Source organism: Mustela putorius, unplaced genomic scaffold (assembly GCF_011764305.1).
Source record: "Mustela putorius furo isolate JIRA1106 unplaced genomic scaffold, ASM1176430v1.1 tig00004041_pilon_pilon_pilon, whole genome shotgun sequence".
NCBI classification, from domain to species: Eukaryota; Metazoa; Chordata; class Mammalia; order Carnivora; family Mustelidae; genus Mustela; species Mustela putorius.
Genome location: NW_025422176.1, coordinates 1,027,332 through 1,049,202, shown reverse-complemented (window position 1 = coordinate 1,049,202; position 21,871 = coordinate 1,027,332). Strand labels below are relative to the sequence as shown.

Below are 21,871 nucleotides of genomic sequence, written 5' to 3'. Positions count from 1 at the left end.
TTTAAGTAACAAACCCCCACAGTAACAGGTTAAAACAATACAGTAATTTATTTTGCCCAGGAGTCTGCCACCTGGGCAGGGCTGGGCAGGGAAGGCTTGTCCCTGCTGTAGCAGCACCACAGGGTGGATCGACCCACTTCCAGGATTGCCCCCTCACACAGCTGGCAAGTTGGTGCTGGTTGTCAGCCGGAGCTCAGCCAGGGCCTGGGGCTAAGGGCTTTGGGTTGCTTGATTCCATGTGGGCCTCTCAATGTGGCCCGGGCGCTCTCAGAGCATGGGTTCCAGGGCTGAATGTTCTAAGAGAGAGCAAGAGAAACAAATGAAAGGTACATTGTGTTTTAGGATCTGGCCTTGGAAGTCACATAGTGTCACTTCTGTTGAATTCTGCTCGTCACGATAGCCATGAAAACACACCAGGCTTCCAAAGGGAGGGAGCATAGACTCTACCTCTCACTGGGGAGTGGAAAGGTTCTCAAAGAGCATGTGGGGTGTAAGCTGTAAACTATCACAGTCGTGTTGCCTGCTGAAGGCTCTGACCTGGAGGCTGCTCCACTGTTATTTAAGAAGAGAGAGAGAGTGGGGCGCCTGGGTGGCTCAGTGGGTTAAGCCTCTGCCTTTGGCTCAGGTCATGATCTCAGGGTCCTGGGATCGAGCCCCCCCCTCTCAGGCTCTCTGCTCAGCAGGGAGCCTGCTTCCCTTCCCCTCTCTGCCTACTTGTGATTTCTGTCTGTCAAATAAACAAATAAAATCTTAAAAAAAAAAAAAAAAGAAGAAGAGAGAAAGAAAGGTATTAGCAAGTTCCAGAGCAACCTCCCGAATTGGCCAGCCCCACGCTGAGACTGTTGCTTTCAAAGGAGAATGAATGGAAAGGACATATTTTTCTTACCACGTACTTCTGCGTCTGTAGAGGTGCTTTGAACTTGAGCCTCCTTGACTTCCAAATCCTTTCCTCTCCCTGCATCTTTCCACATGTGAGTCTCTCTTCTTCACTTACCCTCACTCCCGTCTCGGCCTAAGAAACTCCCTTTCACTCTTGCAAACCCAGCTCCTCCTCTGAGGCAAGAACAACAACATCCTACTTATTCTCGCCCTTATTTTTCCCTTGCCTTGTAATTTCTCTGAGACCCGTTTGGCTTCCCACATTCGCTCACTACATTTTGAATTCCCAAGGCATAGGAACTACATGCTATTTGTAGTCAGAAATTTTTGCCCATTTTACCTCTTCTTGCCACACTGTACCCCCACCCTCTACTTCCTACCTCGACAACTCCTATTCATCCTTAAAAACCCAGACTGGCTAATAATTTCTAAATGAAGTGCTTGCTACCTCCTCCCAACTGAACTATTAACTTCATCTTCTGTAACTTCATCTTCTGTAATCTCTCAGGATCTCGTCTGTATCCTTAGGACAATGTCTGGGTGTTCTGATGCGATTCTATAGATAGGATACCAGTCTTTTGGGGCTGGGAATGAGTTACATTATCCTTGCCCTTGACCGGTTCCCCGGCACTAGACCCTGAGATGAGAATTCACGTGAAGCGATTTATTCAGGAAGAGTTCTTAGAAGGAACTCCTAAGGAGTGAGGGGAGCAGGTCATAGAAAAGGAAGATGTCAAGCAAGGATAGGATGAGAGGCAAGAGTATCTTTAGCCTAATCCTGCAGGGAGCTCTGGAGTGATACACGTCACAATTTGTCATAATGGGAGGCAGGGAAGCTGGTTTCCATACTCCGGCACCTGACTGTTATTGGCTAAGGGTCACCCCAGAAGACATAAACCCTAGGTATTTCCAGCTTTCTGTGTGAGCAGACAAGACAGTGGAAATAAATAGCCCAAAAGCAGGCACCAGAAGCTGTCACAAGTGCTACCATTTGTAGCAAAGCACACAACCGGAGACAGGCACACAGAAAAGGCAAAAGGATCCCACAGGATCTGGGTAGGTCCCCAACAGTGTCAGTTACAATCCTGGATCTTAGTGAATGTCTTTGGAAAGAAGAAATGACTAGGACACCGGGGAGGCCATCAGCACACCGATGGCATCAGAGTCACAAATTGAGGGATAGATTTAACTTGCATGCACGGCCCTGAGCTAAAAATGAAAATAAAGCTAATTTAAATAAAGATAATTTAAAAATAAATTAAAATAAAGATAATTCTTTGTAAGATTTCGCTAGCAAACTGGAAAACACGGGTGACTTTCTGACGAGATAAAAATGGCTGATATTAATTCAAGAGAAGAAAGAAAATGTAGACAGACCAGTATTAATGGGTAAAATTAATGGATGAAAAGTATTTCAAAGAACTGCCTGCTTTATCAGATCTAGAGAGTAAATTGGGTGAATTTCATAACCTTTGAAAACACGTCATTTAAATTGTTCCAGAGCTAAAGAAAACAGGGACACTTCACAGTTGTTTTTAAAAAGCTGATAAAACTGAAACCTGACAAGAATACTGAGCGCACATACAGCCTGCAAGCTGGCTTTCTTATAAAAATAGATGTGAAATTCTCTATGAAACATTAGCAAGTAGACAAGCAATACACTTGACGCTATCGATATGGCGTACCACGTGGATGGGTTCCAGTGGTCCTTTGTCATTTTGGGCTGCCTGGCATTCTGTGATCCTTTCAGAGGGAATCGCATGAGAGATGGGAGGCAGCTCTGCCCCCCATGTGGGAAGCTATAGGGAGATAAGGTCCTGTCCCTACATCCCAAGCAGCTTGGAACCCGAACTAGGATCTAGTGCCACCAATGGATGTTTCTACTTGGGGCTTAGGATTTGGAAGATGGACAGCAGAAGCTCAGGGATAATCAAGAAATTATTCACGATTATTCAGAGTGGCTGTGGCAGAACCAAGAGTCCAGTAGTGTGGCTGACACTGTCAAATGGTGGTGTTGGTCTTGGTGGCAGTGGCATGTCTCTGGCTTCACAGATGGTGCCATCTTGAGTAGCATTTTCTGGAGCAGGTCCCTGGCTGTGTCCTTTCTTCTTTAATGTCCCAAGTCTGATTCTGAAGCTTTTCTGACAGTTCTGTGAGCTGCTCTTTATGTGTCCTTCCAATAAGCTCCTTTTCTGCTTAAGTTAGCCAGAAGTAGTTTATGTTGTTTATTACCCAAAACTCATATTGCGTATAGAGGTCAAAAGTAAAAATAATAGTAATAATAATAATAATTTTATTTTTTTTAAAGATTTTATTTATTTGACAGAGAGAAATTACAAGTACACTGAGAGGCAGGCAGAGAGAGAGAGAGAGAAGGAAGCAGGCTCCCTGCTGAGCAGAGAGGCCGATGCGGGACTCGATCCCAGGACCCTGGGATCATGACCTGAGCCAAAGGCAGCGGCTTAACCCACTGAGCCACCCAGGCGCCCCAATAATAATAATTTTAAAAAGCATATGCTCATCACTGTTGATGCCCAGAAGGCATTTGATAAAACTCAAGATCCATTTCTGATAATAACCCTTTCTGAAGGAGGAATAAATGGATACCACTTTAATGCAATAAATAATATATATCTCAAACCGAAAGCAAGCATCATGCTTAATAGTGAGGCACTGGAAGCCCTGCTGGGAATGTCAGGAGCGACGCAGGCTTTCCTACTCTCACTAATGTTACTTAACAGAATTCTAGATGGGCAATTAGATAAGAAAAAAATAATGTGAAGTACCCGTATTATAAAGGAAGAGGCCAAGTTATTATCTCATGCATCAATGTGAGTTCCTGAAAAACCCAACAGCCTCAACAGAAAATTATGAGAAAGAACTAAAGTCTATCAAGGTGGCTGGTTACAAAAATGATTTTGTCCTAGAGACAAACAACAGAAAATACAATGGCATAAAAATATCCCATTTAGGCGTTCCTGGGTGGCTCAGTGGGTTAAAGCCTCTGCCTTCAGCTTGGGTCATGATCCTGGGGTCCTGGGATCAAACCCCACTTTGGGCTCTCTGCGCAGCAGGGTGCCTGCTTCCCTTCCTCTCTCTCTGCCTGCCTCTCTGCCTACTTGTGATCTCTGTTTGTCAAGTGAATAAATAAAATCTTTTTTAAAAATGCCATTTATAATAGCAACAGAGAGGAACAAACTCATTAATGTTACATAGACCTATGGAAGGGAACTGTAGTAATTTTGAGAAGCATTAAAAATCCTTGTATAAGCGCGCCTGGGTGGCTCGGTTGGTTAAGTATCTGCCTTCTGTTCAGGTCATGATTCCAGGGTCCTGGGATTGAGTCCCAGGTCTGGGCTCCCTGCTCGTGTGGGGAGTCTGCTTCTCTCTCCCTCCCGCAGCCCCTCCCCCTATTTGTACACACATACACTCTCTCAAATAAAAAAGTAAAATCCTTTTAAAAATCTTCTGTAATTTAAAAAAAATTGTTTATTCTCAGATAAGAAGGTAAATACTGTCATGATGTCAATTTTCCCTAAATTAACCTATGTAAATTAATCCCCTTTAAGGATTAAACTCATCTGAGAGAAAAAGGAAACAGCCAATCAAATACTAAGAGGTATTGTCCTACCAAACACTGCAATATGTTCTAAACCCATATTATCAGGGAATATAGAGACATATCATTGAGATAGAACACAATGTTTAAGAACTTTAAATGTATGTGGCGTTTAATCTGTGATAAAAAGTGACATTATAAAGCAGTGGGAAAAAGTGAGATAGTTTTTTTGGAAATGGCACTGAAACAGCTGGCTAGCCATGTAAGGTGGGTAAAAGGCAACATCCCTACCTCATCTCTCACCGAAAATAAATTCCAGATGGAGCCATCATTAAGAGTTAGACCAAAGGGCACAACTGGGTGGCTTAGTTGTTAAGCATCTGCCTCCAGCTCAGGTCATGATCCAAGGGTCCTGGGATCAAGGCCTGCGTCAGGCTCCCTGCTTGGTGGGAGGCCTGCTTCTCCCTCTCCCACCCCGCTGTTTCTGTTCCTTCTCTCACTGTGTATCTCTCTGTTATATAAATAAATAAAAAATATATATTTTTTAAAGTAAGACAAAAGAAAAAAATTAGGAACCATAATAACCCTAAATGAAAACAAAGTGGGTATTCTTATGATTTTGGAAAGGGGAAAGCCTGTTTTCTTTTCTTTATTTCTTTATTTATTTATTTATTTGACAGAGAGAAATCACAAGTAGATGGAGAGGCAGGCAGAGAGAGAGAGGGAGGAGGAAGCAGGCTCCCCGCTGAGCAGAGAGCCTGATGCGGGACTTGATCCCAGGACCCTGAGATCATGACCTGAGCCGAAGGCAGCGGCTTAACCCACTGAGCCACCCAGGCGCCTGAAAGCCTGTTTTCTTAATCATGTTTATAAAAAAAAAAAATCAGAAACCTTTATGAAAAATGACTGATCAACCTGACCATATAAAATAAGTATAATTTTCTATTTAATATCAATATCCTATTAATATCAAAATATCTATTTAATTTTCTATTTAATATCATATTTAATATCAAATATGGTGAAAATTAAATAATCAAATGGTATAGACCAAGGAATAATGTAATTCACATACAAAGTGCTTTTATTAGCAGACATTTATAAAAAGAACACATCAAAGAAAAAAATGGGCAAAGGATGTGGGCAGGTAAATCACACCAGTAAAAATACAAATTGCAAAAATAAAAAAAGGCATTATTAGTCATTTTCTTGCTTGCAAACAACAGAAACTGACACAGGTTAATTTCAGCAGTAAAGGAATTTATAGGAAGCCTATCAGGCTAGTTCGCACAATAAACAGAGCCAGAGAAACAGGCTTGGGCAGAAACCCAGAAAGGCAGACACCAGTAAGAACTTGCCACTCGAGCAGCCAGCTGGACCCTCTCTGCCACCATCAACGGCTCTGCCCCCACTTCATCTCTGCTGAATACAGAGCCGCTAGAGTCACTAATTTGCTGTAATGTCTCCAACTGACCTTGCATCAAAACTTCCAGAGCCAACGCCCAGGTGGGAGGATCTGATTGCCCTTACTTAGGTCACCTTCCTGGGCTCTGCTGTCCTGGGGTTGTAAAGGAAAGCCCTGCTCCCCAGCTCCTGCCCATTTTTCACAGTGGAAGCTTGAACTGTCCTGTCTAATTTCCAAATAGAAAGTCTGTTTAGATGCCGGAGAGCTGAAGACATAGCACATGATGTTCAATTTCATTTCTACAAATACGAGCACATAACATGACATCTTCTGTTCATTGAATCTGTCAGCATAAAAAGAGTGAAAAGCTCAACACTGTCTTCGGATTGGAAAATGTGTGTCCCCCCATTCACTGTTGGCAGGATAAAACCTTTCTGGAAGGCAGCTATGCTCACTGCTATATCACCAACGCTGCACTTGATAAAGCCTTCCCGGAGGTCAGCTTGACAATAGGTGTCAAAATATGACATGTGCATACACTTTCATCCGAGGTGTCCGTTTAAGGAGATAGTTACTTGCAGGGATGGACCAAGTTTGGATCATGATGGTTACTCACTGCATTGCTCTTTCTAATTTGTGTTTCTCTGGTGCAGTGGGGGTCAGGGGTGGGTATAGAAGGGGACGGTGGAAGATTTACCGTAGAATGTTGTTTGGGGTAGGTCTTAAAAAAAGACCATCTGGGGCGTCTGGGTGGCTGAGTGGGTTAAAGCCTCTGTCTTTGGCTCAGGTCATGATCCCAGGGTCCTGGGATCGAGCCCTGCAGCGGGCTCTCTGCTCAGCAGTAAGCCTGCTTCCTCCTCTCTCTCTGCCTGCTTTTCTGCCTACTTGTGATCTCTGTCTGTCAAATAAATAAAATCTTAAAAAAGAAAGAAAAAAAGACCATCTGGGTGCTCCAATTAGGAATTCTTTTCCAACCCTGCTCTGGCCAAACTGGGGTAGGTTGACTTTGGGGCCCCATGGGACCAATAAACACAGAATGGCGGGAGGGGCCAGATTGGGAGGGAGGCCCTATGTCCCACTAAGGAGGTCCCATGTTATTTAGATATATTGTTGCCGAATAATCAATATGCTATAATGATGGCTACCTTACAAGGTATCCAATAACAACAACAACAAAAAATGAGCCCCTGTTGGATTGAAGCCTACCCTTCAATCCCTTCAGTCCTGGCTGGGGACAGGTTGTAAGTTGACTTCCACTATGGTACTATTAGCATCGTGACGGAGAGGTGCCAAGAGAGTCTGCAGAAGGGATGAGGAGGGGTTAGTTAAGAGAAGAGGCTTGAGGAAATGTGTTGGGGACAGAGGGAAGAGGTTGAGCAAAGGCCCAGTTGTCTTTAGATTACCCGAGGGTGTGGAAGGAAGATCAAGACTTTCCATAGTGCGGGGGGCTGGAGGGCAACTCTTCTGTGAGCAGATTAGAGAATCGTAGTTTAGTGGACTCAGTGGAAACCACCTTTGGGTTTACAGCTAAACTACAGTGATTACATTTTGAATTTCAGCTCCATGCTAGTGGGAAAAGAAGTGGCAACCGGGTGAGGGGAAGGGGCAATGTTCAATGGTGAGAAGCCTGAGCCCCGTCTAGTGGTGCTAAGCCAAGGAAGTCAAATCTGCTGATGGGCTCAGCCCTAATTTCTCTGAATCACATGAGGAACTAGGATTCCATGTGGCTTGCTTAAACTGGAGAGGAGGGCTTAGGTATTGGGGTCATATTCAGGCTAAGTCTCTAGGATAAAGAAGCAGCGTGGTAAACTTCCACTGGTCTTTGACTTTAATAAACTAAATAAATTTTAAAAAGTGAGGTTTGTTAGCATCTGTTGTGTGCCAGCCACGTAGGACAGTGCTGGGGGCTGGAGTAAAAGTAAAGAATGATATTCCGGAAAGCAGTCAGCAGGACAATCACATGGACAAGTGCTGTTGGTAGATAAGATCAAAGGTTATTTACAGCAGTCAGGAGAAAACCTGATCTTCATCAAATCAAATCCAGATCTGTCTTTGGTTAAATACCTGGCCCTAATTTAAGTGGCTCAGTGTCTTAGTTTGGGTCGTCCTTAGAGCCTACAACAAAGACCTGGGTGCAGATAGTACATTTGGGAGGTGATCCGGAAAGCAGGAGAGGGAGCAGAGTAGGAAGAGGGAGACAGGGCAGTAGAGAAATCCAGAAAAAGGTACATTATTGAACTGGTTATGGAGGCAAAAGCGGCTGCATTCCTCTGGGGACTCTCTGAAGAGCCCCATTAGGTACACCTTAGAGTTGTCTGTCCAAAGGATGAGAGGCCTGGCTGGTATCTCCCATTGGTTGAAGGTTGCCTCTGTTGGGGGAGAAGGAGTTGTTAATTCAAACTTCCCTCTGGAGAGAGAAAACCCTCAGGCAGAAAAGCAGAAGGGGTAAAGAGCAGGCATTTGAAGTGGGGGATGGTCTCAGCAAAGCGGCTTACCCAGTTTATAGTGGTGGCAGGAATTGGAGATGGGCTCCAGGCATAAAATGTGTTGGAGCGAAAAGCTTTTCCTATGCTCAATTTCCTTCTAAAGCCGTTTATTCGGTCAACCAAACATTTACCAGAAACATGGTCAATGCTGGGCATCTAGGGTCAGGAAAAGAGACCTAGTCTCTGCCTGAAGAGCTGATGGCCTTTTTTTTTTTTTTTTTTTTTTTTAAAGATTTTATTTATTTATTTGACAGAGAGAGATCACAAGTAGGCAGAGAGACAGGCAGAGAGAGAGAGAGGAGGAAGCAGGCTTCCTGCTGAGCAGAGAGCCTGATGCGGGACTCGATCCCAGGACCCTGAGATCATGACCTGAGCCGAAGGCAGCGGCTTAACCCACTGAGCCACCCAGGCGCCCCGAGAGCTGATGGCCTTTTACGGATTTGGAGCGATTAGGATGGTTCTAGGAACATCTATGTCCAAAATGGAGGAGTGCTAAAAATAATTAAGTAAACAAATAAATAAATAAAAGGCAGCATGGGAAAACTAATGGAGGGCTAACTTCTTCTTGTTGTTGTTCTTTTTTTTTTTTTTTTAAAGATTTTATTTATTTATTTGACATACAGGGAGAGATCACAAGTAGGCAGAGAGACAGGCGGTGGGGGGGGGGCGGGCACAGGCTCCCCGCTGAGCAGAGAGCCCGATGTGGGACTCCATCCCAGGACCCTGAGATCATGACCCAAGCTGAAGACAGAAGCTTAACCCATTGAGCCACCCAGGCACCCTAATGGAGGGCTACCTTCTAAGTCCATTTGATATTTAGGGAGACCACAGCCCCAAGACCCTTCCTACCACCTAAAAACAAGCAAGCAAGCAAACTTGTTACATAATGGCTGGTTATTATGAGAAAAGCGTCGTCAAAGTGCTTGAAGTTCCACTAAAAGCTATTCCTTTCTTTTGTCCCTCCCTCACCCATGATTTTCATATTTGAAAAAAAACTCAGATATGTCTGCAAAGGTTGAGGGACATTGCATTCACTCTAAAGTATGAATGATCAGATTGCTTTCTTCCTGGTGTCTAGATGAGTTCAAGACGAAGTGAAGAATGGGTATTTTTACTAGGAGGTGGGAATGTAGGTGATTTGGAGGCCAGTGCAGAGCACCCTGGGTGGGGGTTGGGGGTGGTCACCTTAAAGGCCCTGTTTACTTGAGGTTGGGCCTCCAACCTGGCAGAGACATTTACTCTGAAATGTGAGGTAAGGTGGGGTTTATGTTTTAAAAAGGTGAAGGGCTTTCCCCTCCCTGATTTCTCCCTTATGCAGTAACCAGGACTCAGGCTAAAGGTCAGCAAAGGACAGTCTAGAGAGAGGAGGTCACAGACCAGTTGATTTTGAGATGAAGGTAGCCCAAAGATGTACCTTTTTTTTTTTTTTCTGCACTATTTCTTTTTTAATTGAAACCAACACTTAAAAACAGGATTCCCAAGTTCTCTTTTAAAAGTTAGATGAGGGGCGCCTTCGGCTCAGGTTGTGATCCCGGGTTCCTGGGATCCAGCCCCACATCAGGCTCCCTGCTCCATGGGAAGCCTGCTTCTCCCTCTCGCTCTCCCTGCTTGTGTTCCCTCTCTCACTGTACCTCTCTCTGTCAAATTAAAAAAAAAAAAAAGATGATCTGGGCCCTCATTTTTGCATGGAAACAACTGATCAGCTGAGTAGCAGCCACCTCCTTTAGAAAGATGTTGATTTGTAGTTTGCCAGGGTCCCCACCATTTCTTATAATCTCCCCAACAGAGTCAAATCATTTGAAGTATTGTTTGGTCAACACCATGACTGAAACACCGTGATTCTTTACTTACTGATAGGACCTGCCTTGGTCCCTGTGATATTCGTGGATCTGTGACCTTTTGTTTAGAGGTCAAGTCTTGGGGCTTTGAAACAAACTTGGATTTGAAATGGATACATCTTAAAGGCACTGAATTGAAAATTAAAGGAAATATTGCATGCTTAGAGCAATGCCTGAAAACATAGCAGCTACTTTCAGCATCTGCGTGTGGGAAATGCAAGAGGGCAGGCAAAAATCGTGTTAATTTCATTCTTTCCCAGCGCCTAGCAGTGCGTAGCATACAGGAGTAACTATTTGTTGAATGAATGAATGATGGTAGAGTTCAGCGGGGATTTAAAGGTAGGGCTGCAAAGAGAGGTAATTCTGAGTATACCGTTTCATTCCAAGTCCAAGGTGCCACCTGGAAGACCAGCCTTCCGGGATGTGCCAGACTCTGTGATGGCGTTCCGGTATGCACGCAAGCAGTCCGGGTCCCTCGGGAGCCTGGCAGGGCTGGGTTGCTCAGGACCGGTCAGGGCCATGCCCATCACTTCTTCCAGCGTCTGGTAAGGAGCGGTAATCTGATCTCCGCACCTTCCCAAGGCCTTCGCCTTCAGATCAGAAGACGGAGACCCACCCACGGGGTCCATCCCCGGACGCGAGCCCAGCGCTGCCCGCCGCGCCAGGACCATGCCCACACTAAACATGGCCTGTCTCGGACTTCACAAAGCCCGACCGCCCCGGAGCCGCCAGTCGTCTGGTCTGGTTGGAGGGGGGGAACTTCCATTCCCACAGTCAACATGGCAGCCACCACGGCTTCAGCGCGGGCCGGGCGGCGCCGAGAGGCGGGTCACGTGAGCGGCCCAGCTGGGCGGATCGCGCGCGCGCGCCGGCCCGCCCGCCCCGCCGGCAGCCGCTTGCTCGCTGGCTCTCTCGGCAGTGCTCTGTGGTGTGTGAGGCGTCCGGCCCCCCGGCCCCCTGAGGCGCGGCGCGGCGGGATGCGGCGGCGGCCGTGGCGGGGCCGCGGGCCGGGCGGGCGGGCTCGGTGATGAGTGTCGGCGGCCGCCGCCATGTCCAAGGTAACGGCGCCCGGGCCCGGGCCGCCGCCACCGGCGGCGGCGGCGGCGGGCGGGAAGGAGAAGCGCTCCTTCAGCAAGCGGCTGTTCCGGAGCGGCCGCGCGGGCGGCGGCGGCGGCGGCGGCGCGGGGGGCCCTGCGGGGCCCGGGCCGGCTGCGCCCGCCTCGCCGTCGTCGGCGCGCTCGGTGGGCAGCTTCATGAGCCGCGTCCTCAAGACGCTGTCCACGCTCTCGCACCTTAGCTCCGAGGGCGCCGCCCCGGACCGCGGCGGCCTCCGCAGCTGCTTCCCGCCGGGGCCGGCCGCCGCGCCCACGCCGCCGCCGTGCCCGCCGCCGCCCGCCTCGCCCGCGCCGCCCGCCCCCGCCGCCGAGCCGGTGCCCGGGGTGGCGGGGCTCCGGAACCACGGCAACACGTGCTTCATGAACGCCACGCTGCAGTGTCTCAGCAACACCGAGCTCTTCGCCGAGTACCTGGCGCTCGGCCAGTACCGGGCGGGGCGGCCCGAGCCCTCGCCTGACCCCGAGCAGCCCGTGGGCCGCGGCGCGCAGGGCCAGGGCGAGGTCACCGAGCAGCTGGCGCACCTGGTGCGGGCCCTCTGGACGCTGGAGTACACCCCGCAGCACAGCCGCGACTTCAAGGTGAGCCCCGCCGCGTCCCCGGCGCCCAGGAAGGGTCGCTGCACCCCCGCGTCCCTGGGGCACCGGCCCCCGAAGTCTTGCCTTCCTCCTTTCCCTGGCGGGGCGGCGGGCGGACCTGCGCGCGGGTCTGAAAGGGGGTGGACGGACCCCGAGTCTGGGACCGGTTGCCGCTCTTTGGCAGGCAGACGCACCTGTTCATTCATCGGGTCTTTCTGGCGGGGTTACTCTGTGCCTGTCCTCGTGGAGCTTACCTTCTTGGGGACGCGAGCGTGGAGCCTGGCTTCAGATCCTCGTTCTTTCGCTTCCGAACCGCGTGACCTCAGGCAGGGGACTCAGCCTCGCGGTGCCAGTTTCCTCATCTGGTGTCCGCGTCGTACGGGTGGCCGAACCCAATGAGGTTACCCATTTTTGGCTGTTTTTGACTTCCAGGTTGGCACTTTTTTTTTTTTTTTTTAAAGATTTTTATTTATTTATTTCACAGACAGAGATCCCAAGTAGGCAGAGAGGCAGGCAGAGAGAGAGAGGAGGAGGAAGCAGGCTCCCCGCCGAGCAGAGAGCCCGATGCGGGGCTCGATCCCAGGACCCTGAGATCATGACCCGAGCCGAAGGCAGCGGCTTACCCCACTGAGCCACCCAGGCGCCCCAGGTTGGCACTTTTAAAGGGTTCAACCTGGTATGTCAGTCCCTTCCGTTGTCCATAGTACCGTGTGTATTTGCCGCGTTTATTCTTATTATTGAAGATTTCAGAAAGGTGAGAAGGTGCTATCAGACAGTGGTTCCAACAGAGTCCACTCCAGTGATGCGATTGATGTGTGGGCAGGCTACTTCAAATGGGGAGGGGGCCGGCCGGGTTAGGGTGACCTCTTGGAAGCGGTGACGTTGGAACTGAGGCTTGAGGAACCAGAGAGAACCAGCCTTGAGGAATCCGGGGGGAATTGCTCCCCAGGTGTAAGGAAGGCAGGAGCGCTCGAGAGCCTGGTGCGCTTTAACGGTGTAGCCCTGGGATCTGCAAACTCTCTGTAAGTGGCATATAGCAAATGGTCAAGATGCAAAGTCAAGGCTGTTAGGTAGGTGCTTATATAACAAGAGAAAACAAATTTCCACTAATTTCTCATTGACTAAAATAAAAATATGACTAACAGTGCTTCGTAATACAGGTCTAATGAGAGAAATGGGATTCTTTTTTTGGAAGGAGTAACATTTAGCTTAATTGGAGTGCAAAATTAGTGTTCCCCGGCATCAGATTGATTACAAATATTTGGAGCGCCTGGGTGGCTCAATCATTAACACCTGCCTTCGGCTCAGGTCGTGGTCCCAGGGTCCTGCTTCTCCCTGTCACGCTTCCCCTGCTTGTTTTCCCTCTCTCCCTGTCTCTATCTCTAGCAAATAAATAAAAACTTTAAAAAGGAAAACAAAAAAAATTTAGTTCTTAGCTCACAGGCCATACAGAAACAGGCAGTGGGCTAGGTAACGGCCCTTGGGTCGGTGTCTGCCATCTGCTGGTGCCCTTAGAGCTTAGATGAGAGCTAATTGGTGGGCTGAGCCAGTTTGTGTGGGGCCATTTAGGCTGCGCCAGGGAAATGGGCCCTTATTCTGGGAAAAGAGAGGAGAAGATGATTTGGAATCGTATGAGGGATACTTTGAGATGGGACATGAATATGGTGTTAAATAGAGTGAAATCACATGGTGAGCAAGTTAATTCCTTTTGCATTCTGATTATGCCCACGAAAAGGTCTTAGCTTGGTGGTAGCCTGACTTTAAGACCTCATGCTCACTCCCCTACCTTTCTGTTTTCTTTTTTTTTAACCGAACAAACTAAGTTTAGAGGCCTTGGCAGGTACCAGTAGCTAGGATTTAATAAGGTTTCATCGTGTTTGTTTTTAAACTTGTCTTCTATTTGTGGCAAATGGTACTGGTTTTCCATAGATCCTGTGAAGTATCTTTTAAAATTTATTTAAATGATTTTAGTAAAATACAAAATGATAATCTGAGAATTCAGCACTTGGTTGAGGACCCACCTTGTTGAGGAATAGTACCCCCCCCCTTTTTAAGAGTTCATTTATTTATTTGATAGTGATCCCAAGCAGGCAGAGAGGCAAGCAGAGAGAGAGGAGGAGGCAGGCTTCCCAGTGAGCAGAGAGCCCGATGCAGGGCTCCATCCCAGGACCCTGAGATCATGACCTGAACGGAAGGCAGAGGCTTAACCCACTGAGCCACCCAGGCGCCCCTACCTGTCCCCTTTTAAGACATTTTACTTATATTTATTAATGTTCTCTTTTTCTCAAAAAGAAAAAGTGATTGCTGTTTGGTCTTGGAAATTTGAGTGAAAGTCCTGGACTGGGATAGGGACTGGAAAAAAAAATGAGTTCCATGTCAGAGATCTCAAAGTAAGAAAGTAGGAGAGAATGGCAACCAACCAGCTACTGTTAAGTCTTTTTCCTTCTCTCTTTTTTTTTTTTTCCTGCTTATAGTTGTCTGCCCATCAATAGCCACAGCAGTTGCAAACTTTTCAAGGTCAGAGACCAGTGTTTTAAGTTTGTTTTTCTACTCTTTCCAAAATGTCAAAATCAATTTCTACAGCATTTTTGTATGTGAACATTTCCATTGCATTTTAAGAGTTTTTTTTTTTTTTAATCCATTGAAAAGCTGTGAACAGAAATGGGTCAATAATTCTAGAAGTGCAGAGGCTGATTTATAAGCATGCTTTGGCAAAGTTCAACAGATCTTCGAGTTGCTATTTTTAAAACATATAATCTTCTGAACCTGTAGTAGCTTTCACATGGCATTCATTCACTCACTTCCCATTTATTGACGGTTTACTCCATCAGTTAGGAATGCATTCCACACGAGAAAGAGGAAGCCCTAATGATGATGTCTTAAGCAATAAAGATGTTGAGTTGGCTTACACAGTATGTCTGGAGGTTCATGTTCTAATGTGGTACAGTGGCTTAAAGGACCCAATAGGGACTCCCACCATTTCTGTGTTTCCACTCTGTTGTCCTTTGCCATTTTGTCCCTATTACATCTTTGGCTTTTTAGCCTTAATGTTTGTCAAGGCAGGAAGTCACTGGGAAAATAAAAGTTCTTCCAACAGTGCCCCCTCAGCAGGCTTCTGCTGACATCTCGGTGACTTAACCACCTCTGGCTGCCATGGAGGCCTGAAGGTGTTTCCCTTCCTAAATGAGGGATTTGCCTCAGAGGCGGCCTGCCGAAGTGTGAGGCACTTCGATTTTGGGGGGACACTGTACCTGCCTGTGAAGATCCGAGTCCAGTGAGACCTGGTATGTTCCCCAGGACATCGCTTCTTACAGTTTCATGTGCCCATATTCACGTGGGCATCTTGTTACCAAGCTGTTTTGGGGTTGGCGGAGCTGGGGTCGGGTCTGAGATTCTGCATTTCTTTCAGTTCCCGGGTGGTGCTGATGCTGCCCGTCTAGGGAAACTGTTGGTCCAGGGGACAAGTAAAGAGTCAAAAGCGCAGTGATCTGCAGGGTGAATAGAAATTAGCCAGGCAGAGCAGGGGTGGAGGTGGCATGAAAGGGCCTGTGATTTTGGGGGAACAGTGAGACATTCGGTGGCTGGAACCAACGGGCGTGCAGAAAGTTTGGAAGAAGAGTGTTGTAAGTGGAGTGTGAATGGCTTTGTAGGCTGTGTTGGTTTGGACATTATCCTGTAGAAGCTGAGAATCCAGGGCTGATTCTTTTTATTTTTTTTATTATTTATTTATTATTTTTTTAAAAAGATTTTATTTATTTATCAGAGAGAGAGGGTGGGGAGAGAGCGAGCACAGGCAGACAGAATGGCAGGCAGAGGCAGAGGGAGAAGCAGGCTCCCTGCCGAGCAAGGAGCCCGACGTGGGACTCGATCCCAGGACGCTGGGATCATGACCTGAGCCGAAGGCAGCTGCTCAACCCACTGAGCCCCCCAGGCGCCCTCCAGGGCTGATTCTTAAGTAGGAGAGTGACACATCAGACTTCTTCCTTTTTATCCTTTTTGCCCCTGAATTAGTTAAGTCTGGTGACACTGTGGAGGTTTACTTTTTTCTCCCCAAAATATTTTATTACAGCCAAATTTGATGGGCGTTATTTTGAGCATAAGGTAAGCTGAGTTCAACACCTGTAAGGTGGATGCGAGGCATACCTGTTACCCCAGCCCCTTGCCTGTTTGTGGCAGATGTTGGTGTTTGATGCGGATACTCTTTTCCTGAGCTCACGTTCAGCCTTAGAATCCTGCTTAGTTCTGGGCTTCAGTGAGCACTACCAGTTCATTGGAGTTGGCAGAGAAGATAAAACCAATTTGCTCTCTTGAAAGTTTGCCTTGAGGTTTCGAAAAGCACTTAGTATGTCTTTGAGTGTGCTTTTACTGTCTTAAAGTTACTAATGATTTTCTTTGTAAGTTTTTCTATTGGAATTCTTCCTTGATTTCTAACCACATTGATTTTTGTGGATTTAGGAGCTTGCCAGGTAAATGGATTTTTGGTTTTGGATGAGCAAGATGGTTGTTAAGGTAGGACTTTAATTTCCCAGAATGAAATGGATTGACTGGCCTAACTTTGCTTTAAGAAATTTCTTTAAGAAATTTCTCTAGCTGTCACTTCTCTTTTTAAGCAGGTATTTTTCTCCTCTTTGAGCAAGGTTTTCAACCAGGGCTGTTTTGCCTGGTTCCCCAACCCCTTTATTCCTGGGTATATTTGGCCTGTCTGGAGACATACTTGGTTGACACAACTGGGTTGGGGGTGCTATGGGCTCTGCTCACCTCAGTGGGGAGTTATCTAGCCCAAAATGTCAGTAAGGCTAAGATTGAGAAACACTTTGTTGGAGGAATGTTTTGAGCTTCCTTAGGGTGTTTTTCTTACTAACCCAGACTTTAGAAGGTTACCTTGTTACTTTTTCTCCTCTTTGTGTTTCGTGTTTGTAGCAGCACTAAGATAAAATTTGGACTTCACTGGCAGGTCCTTGGATCATTGTCTTAGTAAAAACAATGAGAGAAAACAAATGATTCTGAAATCCAAATACGCAATATGCCATTTTTTAGAGGAAATGAGCTTACTGTCTTCACTAGTAGGATACTGTCATGCGTGCTTCCAGGTTCCAGGTTCATGTAGATGCTGATTTCTAGTGCTCAGTGCCTTTTGCAGTCGGTAAAAAGATGAATAGTCATCTCAAGTAACAAAGATATGTTTTAGAGCAGCCGTTTTCAAACTGTGCTCCCAAAGAACAACTAGAACATAGTGATCTACAGATAAAAGAACTGTGGGGAGTCCTTCCAAATTTGCAGCAAAACAAAAAATAATTGATGAATAGAAATTTCTCTTCCATATTTTCCCCCTTGAACTGTGGTGCTCAGAGGTGCTGCTTTATTAGTGAGAGTTCTCAGGTTCCCAGGGGAAGGAAGGTATAAATGAGAGTAGTGGCAGACAAGCTAACAGGGTAATACTGGCTCTGTTTTCACGCCTAAATTTTTCATAAACTCATGTTGAGGGCTCTGATTTTGTGCTGCAGACCTGTGGTCTAGGTTTTCTTGGTTGGTGAGATGTTTAGGATATTGGTATGTCCCAGTGGTTCCCAGGGAGTACTCAGACTTCAGGGGACCCCCTGAATTCATTTGAAAAGTAGAAAAAAAAATTGTGTAGGTCACATTTAGCTTTGTGCCCAGGTATAGAATAGAAATTAGGTCTCTTCCTGGTTGGTCAGTTCCCTTGTCCATCAAATGGTGTTACTTTTGTTTCAGTGAAGCTCTACCTCTTTGAAAGAGAAAGGAGGCAACAGAGTCACCAAATTTTTGACTTAGAAGGAGATGTGGGGGAGATGTGAGTGGCCTCACCTTTATGTGGATGAAGAAACTAAGGTTCACCTGCTGGCTAGAGACTGAGGGAGCAGGACCAAGTTCTTTTTTTAATTACTGGTATTTCTTATTTTTGAGAGCGAGCGAGCACGCATGAGCACGAGGAGGGCGGGAGCAGAGGGAGAGGCAGGGAGCCGGATGCGGTATGTGATTGATCCCGGGGCCCTGGGACCATGACCCCAGTCGAAGGCATATACCTAACCGACTGAGCCACCCAGGCGCCCAGAACCTGAGTTCTGACTTCACTCTTTGTCACCCCCACATTGCTGAGGCATGGTTGCCTTATCTTTGCAACCTCTGAAATGATAATTCTCAACATAAAACATAAGGAAGTGGGGGATATGTTGAAATGTGTCGTGTTTTTTTTTCCTCTAAGATTGTGGTACTGAATCTCTGAAAAGAAGGTTGGCTCTAGCTAGCTTTATGTATATGCCATTGCTTCTCAGACTTCGGTACTTTTGGAAGTCTGTCTTAAAAATAATCCTTTCAGACCACTTAAATGCACACAGAAATATGTGTATACAGCTTTTACATCAAAGGGCACATGCTCCGCCTGTAGGTCTGTAACTCGTTTTCCCCCATCCCCATTCTCCATGGGTAGCATGACTTGCTTTGGTTTTTTGTTTGTACGTCTAAGCGCATCTCATTCTTTTTAACAGTTGTATAGAAGTCCAACGAAGGGTGCTTAGGTTGTATAAAGTTTTTAATGATGATAGCCAATCCTTCAACATGTATCACGTCTCCTTTTCTAAAGACTGAGTCTTAGAAGTGGCACTTCTGAGTCAAAGGGAAGGTGCGTTTAAAATGTGGCTACACGTTGCCGGAGTGCCCAGCCAAGAGCTGTAGAGGACAAGATTCTCCGGCCCATCCGTGGTGCATGCTAGTGCCTGCCCCGGACATGTGCTTCCCCCTACAAGACTGCCTTTGTTCATCATTTTTTTTTTTTAAAGATTTTATTTATTTATTTGAGAGAGAATGAGTGAGAGAGAGCATGAGAGGGGAGAAGGTCAGAGGGAGAAGCAGACTCCCCAAGGAGCTGGGAGCCCGATGCGGGACTCGATCCTGGAAATCTGGGATCATGACCTGAGCCGAAAGCAGTCACTCAACCAACTGAGCCACCCAGGCGCCCTGTTCATCATTTTTTAAACTTAAAATTGTTTCCTTTCATAGGGTCAGTTTTGTTTGTTTTGTTGGGGATTGTCCTGACATACCAGCGCGTTTAAGGTCGCCCTTGCCCTCTACGCACTAGATGTTGATAGTACCCCTCTCCCTACCCCTTTTTTTTTTAAGTTGTATTTGTTGAATGTTGTCATATATCAGGTACTGTGCAAAGTGAATCATTGAATCATTTGGATTTTTGGTGACCCAGGTAGAAAGCAGCTGCTCTCATAATTCTCTCTTAAGTCCAGATACAAATGTAATAATACAGGTGCTTGGCCTGACTTACAGATGCTTATCCTGAATTAGTTCTTTTTTTGTCTCCCTTTGTGTGGCCTAAAGTTTTTAGTTTGACTCTCCCTCTTTTGTTTTGTTATTAGAGTGTGGTTTGATGGATTTTTCCTCTCCCCTTCTATACACTTGTCACAGTGAGGGGCTACTAAATAGGGCAGTGTTCACTGTTTGTGTAGTTCTCCACAGCTGTTTCCTATAGTAAAGACTCTGCAAAACAATGACCTCATGGTTTCCACAAAAAAAGCCTTTTATATATAATAGTGGAAAAGAAATCATTGAAAGCTGAGTGATTTAAAGTTCTGTCCTCTGCAGCTTTTTCCCTCAAAAATATTCTTGTTTGCTCTGCTAATTAATCGTTTGTTGGCTGTTCCTCAAATGACCTTTTATGTTTAACAAACAACATTTTTGCAGTTGAGCACATCGAGATATCTTGTCTTTCATCTGACTGTGATCTTTCTCCATTTGGAAATCATTGTTTGATGCCATGGACTGCGGCAGTTCCTAGAGGAATTGGCCAGTCACTGAACATCTGTTGCTTCTTCCCTCCGGTTGTTGAGCTTGGATGGTAGCAAACAGTGTGTCCACAAACAAACAGTTCACGCGTTAGGAGATTTCATGGGACTGGTCAGGAAATGCCTTTGTTGCTTCTACTGTAAGGAACTTTTGTAATCGCATCACCAGCTCAGTAAATTCTTTTAATTCTTTGTATTCTTACCTTCCTTCCCTCCTTCTTTCCTCTCTTTCTTCCTTCTTTTCTTCCTTCCTAAGTCTCTTTGTTTGTTAGTAACTTTATACCCAACATGGGGCTCAAACTCAACAACCGTGAGATCAAGAGTCACATGCTTTTCTAACTGAGCCAGCCAGGTGCCCTTGGTATTCTAATCTTTATTTACTTTTTTTTTTTTAATTTTTTATTTTTTATAAACATATATTTTTATCCCCAGGGGTACAGGTCTGTGAATCACCAGGTTTACACACTTCACAGCACTCACCAAAGCACATACCCTCCCCAATGTCCATAATCCCACCCCCTTCTCCCAAACCCCCTCCCCCCAGCAACCCTCAGTTTGTTTTGTGAGATTAAGAGTCACTTAAAGTTTGTCATATTTACTTATTTTTTGAAAAAGATTTTATTTGTCAGAGAGCACAAGCAGGAGGAGTGGCAGGCAGAGGGAGAAGCAAGTTCTCGCTGAGCAAGGACCCTGATGCGGGGCGTGATCCCAGGACTCTGGGATTGTGACCTGAATCAGAGGTAGATGCTTAACCAGCTGAGCCACTCAGGCATCCTGGTATTCTGATCTTTAAAAGCAAGGCAGAGCTGCCTGATTCTCAGGAGATTTAAGAAACAATAATCATAATAAAATACCATTTATTTGTGCGGAACCAGTTCATTTACAAAGTCCCTTTGATTCTTTTTTTTTTTTTTTTTGTACCTTTGATTCTTGAACCACACTGGTTTGAACTGTGCATGTCCACTTATATGTGAAATTTAAAAATATATCTATGAAATTTTTTTGGAGGTTTGTGGCAGTTAAGAGAGACTTGCAAATGAACTGTGTACCTAGAAATATAAAAAAACTTAAGTGGAAGTTAGGTATGTCATGAATGCATGAAATATATGTAGATACTAGTCTGTGTAGATATTTACTACCATAAAATATGTACAACCTATTATAAAAAATTAAAATTTATCAAAACGTAAGCTCACACAGACTGTACATGGCATGATTTATAGTCAAATGTAAACAAGTATGGAGATGCAGTATTAAATCATAACTGTATAAAATTCACCGTAGTTCATACTGTGCTACTACTGTGGGATTTTCACGGCCACCTTCTGTTGCTCGTGCGGCAAGCTCGAGTATGTCAACGTCCACTTACAATGCCAAGTAACGTAAATCATGTCTGGGTGAGCAGTTTGTCTGTCCAATAAATTGTATTTTGCAATAAGTGATCACTTGTGGCTGTCACTATTAGTTGTTCAGTTTTTGGGGAGTCCAAAGTTACACACAGATTTTTGACTGCATGGAGGTCAGTGCCCCTAACTTCCACATTGTTCAAGGGTCAACTGTACATTCATTTAATTTTTGTCATTAAATTTTCACTACAGTGCCTCTGAAAGAGGCATTATTATTCCATTTTTGAAATTAGGATATTGAGTTCAGTGTAAGTAAGTAGGAGAGCCTTACATGATTTTTAGGAGGATTAAGTAAAAAGATATAAATAAAAGTTTAATATAGAAACTTAGTAACTATTCAGTAAATAGCAGGTGGTGAAAATGAAGGCAGTCATTTTAAGTCTGTGGCCTTCAAGTACCCTTCCCCATTTTTAAACTCTGTCTCTTCCAATGAGCAGTTTTTATTGCTGCCATGTTAATCTTAAAGTTTACCAGTGATTACATTATTTCTCTTCTTAAAAATTGCTTCTACTTTTTCTTTTATATACAATACACAGTGTAAATTTCTTAGTTTGGCATTTAATAAGCTTTTCCAGAAAAATGAAGTAAAAGGCATACATAAAACCAGCCCCGTTAAAATTTAGACTCAGTAGACATAAAACTACTGTTAATTTGCTCTAAATGTTTCTAAATGCCTGTTCTCAATTTCTGTATTTACCTGGTCATGGACTGGAGACAAAAACTTTACAGACGGGCACCGGTCCGTGGATCACATTTTGAAGAGCATTGCTATAGTGCTTTCCAGAGTCTGATTTTG

At 45.5% G+C, this 21,871-nt stretch overlaps 1 protein-coding gene and 1 long non-coding RNA gene across 5 annotated transcripts in view; one reads left to right on the top strand and one right to left on the bottom strand.

Annotated features, from left to right (window-relative positions):
• Positions 1-21,871, top strand: part of USP31 (ubiquitin specific peptidase 31) — a 212,496-nt gene that overhangs the window by 15,931 nt on the left and 174,694 nt on the right. For 2 of the 4 annotated variants that reach the window (XR_006604546.1, XM_045072683.1), the window contains exon 1: positions 11,031-11,861. The exons of 1 other annotated variant lie outside the window; for it this stretch is intronic. Coding sequence is in view for 2 of the 3 variants with exons in the window: in XM_045072683.1 (XP_044928618.1) it covers positions 11,217-11,861 (645 nt within the window). In the remaining variant the exon portion in view is untranslated. Of the gene's footprint in view, positions 1-11,030; positions 11,862-21,871 lie in introns of those variants that run through there. One more of the 4 variants, XM_045072681.1, reaches the window with a different exon arrangement.
• On the bottom strand, positions 23-11,037 carry LOC123389872. Its single transcript, XR_006604547.1, has 2 exons — positions 10,541-11,037; positions 23-296 (listed from the first exon to the last, which is right to left on the bottom strand). It is a non-coding gene; the product is annotated as an uncharacterized LOC123389872 (long non-coding RNA).